Here is a 3,145-nt window from a genome sequence, read left to right on the forward strand (position 1 = left end):
CTCAGTAGTTACAGCATGTGGGCTCTAGAGTGCAGGCTCAGTAGTTGTGGCGCACAGGAGTAGTTGCTCTGAGGCATGTGGGATCTTCCTGGACCAGGGCTCGAACCTGTGTCCCCTGCATTGGCAGGTGGATTCTTAACCACTGAACCACCAGGGAAGTCCCCTGGCTATTTGTTTATCTTCTCTGGAAAAATATCTATTCAGCTCCTTTGCCAATTTTTAAATTGGATTAGCTTTTTTTTTTTTTTTTTCTGGGTTGGGTTTTTTTTTGTGGGTCTTCTTTTGTTTTTTATTTCAAACTGAAAAAGTCCCCTGGGCTCTGTGGGGCTCCCCACGCTCATGGCCCCCTTCTCCCACGCTCACTGCCCTTCTTCCCGCAGCAAATCTATTTCAAGGACAGCACTTTTTTTTTTTAATGAATAATTGAGTTCTCAGCTTGCTCTGCAGAACCAGAGGAGCTGTCTGCATCTTTCATATTTAGATGGTCAGTTTCTTTTATCTGACACCAGGTCCCCAGCCACATCCAAGCAAACAAGGCATTCTTCCACAGAGCTGAATTAGAGCCTCTCATCTTTTGTCCATTTTACTTCCTCCTCCTCACACCCACCCACCAGCCACATGGTTAAGGAGGATAGTCAAGAATGTTTTTATCAACTCCAAGTCCTAATTCATATTCCCCCAAATCTCCCACTCCACCCTCCCAACCCCCCACCCCAACCCCAGGATTTCACCGAGATGTCTCCCAACAATTATTTGGAGAAAAAGGAAAAGCAAAAAAGGTTCAAGGTCTTGGTGCTCAGCCCAAGGGGCTCCATGCGCTGGGACACCGACGGGCAGGGGCTTCTGCCTCTCCAGCCCGCACCCGAGCCACCTCCTGACCCCTGGCTGCAAAAGCAGGGAGGGGCAGGAGCCAGCACAGGACCCAGGGGGGCAGCGTCTCAGGATCTGGCGGAGCCCCGGGCAGCATCATTCAACTTGGCCACCCGCAAGCTTGCTGGTGACGAGTGAGGACTTTCTCTGGGGCAGATCCTGTGGGGTGGGGATGTGGTCACCAGTCACCAGGTTCTTGTCTGGTCCTGCACTTGGCAGCTGCTTATTCTTCATCTTGGCTTTGGCCATGTTGTAGTCTCCTGAGTCAAAGTACTTTTGCCCTTTCTGGAGTCTCTTCATGAGGAAGTCGGAGCCTCCAGGCTTTTGTCCTAGGCTTGGATATTTGGCCTTTAGCTTTGCCTCCTCGGCTCTCTCAGGGAGCATACCTTCTTTCTCCTGTGTGTCCTGCTTCTCCTCGCCGGTCTCCTCCGCAGGGTTCTCCTCCTCTTGTTTCTGGGACATGGCGGGACCGGAACTGTGGAGTGTAGGGGACCCAGGAAGTCACCCGGAGAAGGGAAGGGGGAGGGGAAACGGGACAACCTGCGCTGCTTCTTCGGCTCCTGTCACTAGGGTTGCTCCTGGATTAGCTTTTGTTTTTTCTCTTTTGATGTATGAGTTTTTTAATAAGATATATGATTTGCAGATATTTTCTCCCATTCTGTACATTGTCTTTTCATTTTGTTGATGGTTTCCTTTGCTGTGGAGAAGCTTTTTAGTTTGATGTAGTCTCACTTGTCTATTTTTGCTTTTCTTGCCTTTGCTTTTGGTATCAAATTCAAAAAATCATCACCAAGACCAATGTCAAGGAGCTTACCTTCTATGTTTTCTTCTAGGAGTTTTAGGGTTTCCGGTCTTAGGGTTTCCGGTCTTAAATTCAAATGTTCAAGCCTTTAATCCATCTTGAGTTGAATTTTGTGTATGGTGTAAGATAAGGATCTAGTTTCTGTCTTTTGCATGTGACTGTCCAGTTTTCCCAGCAACATTTATTGAAGAAACTATCCTTTCTCCATTGTGTATTCTTGGCTCCTTTGTCATACATTAATTGACCATATATGCATGGATTTATTTCTGGGCTCTCCATTGTGTTTCATTGGTCTATATGTCTTTTATGCCAATATCATACTGTTCTGATTATAATAGCTTTGTAATATGGTTTGAAATCAAAAAAGGGTGATGCCTCCAGCTTTGTTCTTTTTCAACATTGTTTTGGCTATTCGGGGTCTTTTGCTGTTCCATACAAAAGGATCTGGATATTTGTTTCTTTCTTGAGGTTAAGGAAGTTTTCTGTCATTAGTTTTTTTAGTCTTCTGCCCCCTTTTCTCTCTTTTTTTTTCTTGGACCCCTATAGTGAATATAATGATGGTGTTCCATAAATCCTGTTAAGCTATCATCAATTTTTTCATTCTTTTTTTCATTCCTTTGATTGAATTAATTCCACTTCTCTGTCCTTGAGTTTGCTGATCTTTTCTTCTGCTTCATCTAATCGGCTGTTCAGTCTCTCTATGGAATTTGTAAGTTCAGTTTTTATACTCTTCAGTGCTGTGAATTCTGTTTAGTACTTTTTAATATTTTCTCTTTGTTAAAATTCTCCCTTCATTCATGCATGTTCTTCTGACCTCAGTGAGCATCTTTATGACCATTATTTTGACTCTTCTATGAGTCTCCATTTCATTTTGCTCTATTTCTGTAGTTTTATCTTGTTCTTTTATTTGGAACATATTCCTCTGTTTCTTCATTTTCCTTGACTCTTTGTGTTGGTTTATGTGCGTTAGGTAAAACAGCCACCTCTCCTGGTCCTGACAGAGTGGTCTCATGTAGGAGATGAACCTCATCAACTAGCCCAGCCCATGCTCCTGATTGTCTCTCAAACCTTTATGATTGTCCAGACCTCCTTCTTTGTTCTTGGTGGCTTCCAGTAGTTTGAGGGTGTGCCAAGCTCCATCAGTGTCCCAAAAGGGTGGGTCACAGTCTGCATCTATATGCAGGTTGATTAGAAGCTGGATCCCTGGCAACAGCTAGGAAAGTATATAGTTAAGGCACTCCTGGGGTAAACTAAAAGATGAGTGTTTTTGCCATCTCACACTGTACTGGGACCAGGTGTATGACTGTGTGGTGGGGATGTGGGAGGGTACTCCTGAGCCCATTAAGGACTTCTTTGCTACAGTCCTGTGGGAATCCATTTAGAGTCAGATGATCTGTCAACCTGTCCCTTGGGTAGCAGGTGCTAAAGCTGGGGTGCAGAACTGTGTACAAGCTCTTTCCAAGGGAGGTGCTG

The 3,145-nt window shown here is 44.7% G+C and overlaps 1 protein-coding gene across 1 annotated transcript; it reads right to left on the reverse strand.

Annotated features, from left to right (window-relative positions):
* Nucleotides 1–398: 398 nt before the first annotated feature.
* Nucleotides 399–1,442, reverse strand: LOC116753819 (alpha-endosulfine). Its single transcript, XM_032631720.1, has one exon. It carries the CDS (start codon nucleotides 1,330–1,332, stop codon nucleotides 967–969), a length of 366 nt encoding a protein of 121 aa, XP_032487611.1. The 5' UTR covers nucleotides 1,333–1,442; the 3' UTR covers nucleotides 399–966.
* Nucleotides 1,443–3,145: the final 1,703 nt, after the last annotated feature.

This window comes from Phocoena sinus, chromosome 5 (assembly GCF_008692025.1).
Source record: "Phocoena sinus isolate mPhoSin1 chromosome 5, mPhoSin1.pri, whole genome shotgun sequence".
In the NCBI taxonomy this organism is placed as follows: Eukaryota; Metazoa; Chordata; class Mammalia; order Artiodactyla; family Phocoenidae; genus Phocoena; species Phocoena sinus.

What these genes read in the sequence shown, in the direction of transcription:
- LOC116753819 (XM_032631720.1), bottom strand. Translation starts at nt 1,332, where the DNA reads ATGTCCCAGAAACAAGAGGAGGAGAACCCTGCGGAGGAGACCGGCGAG.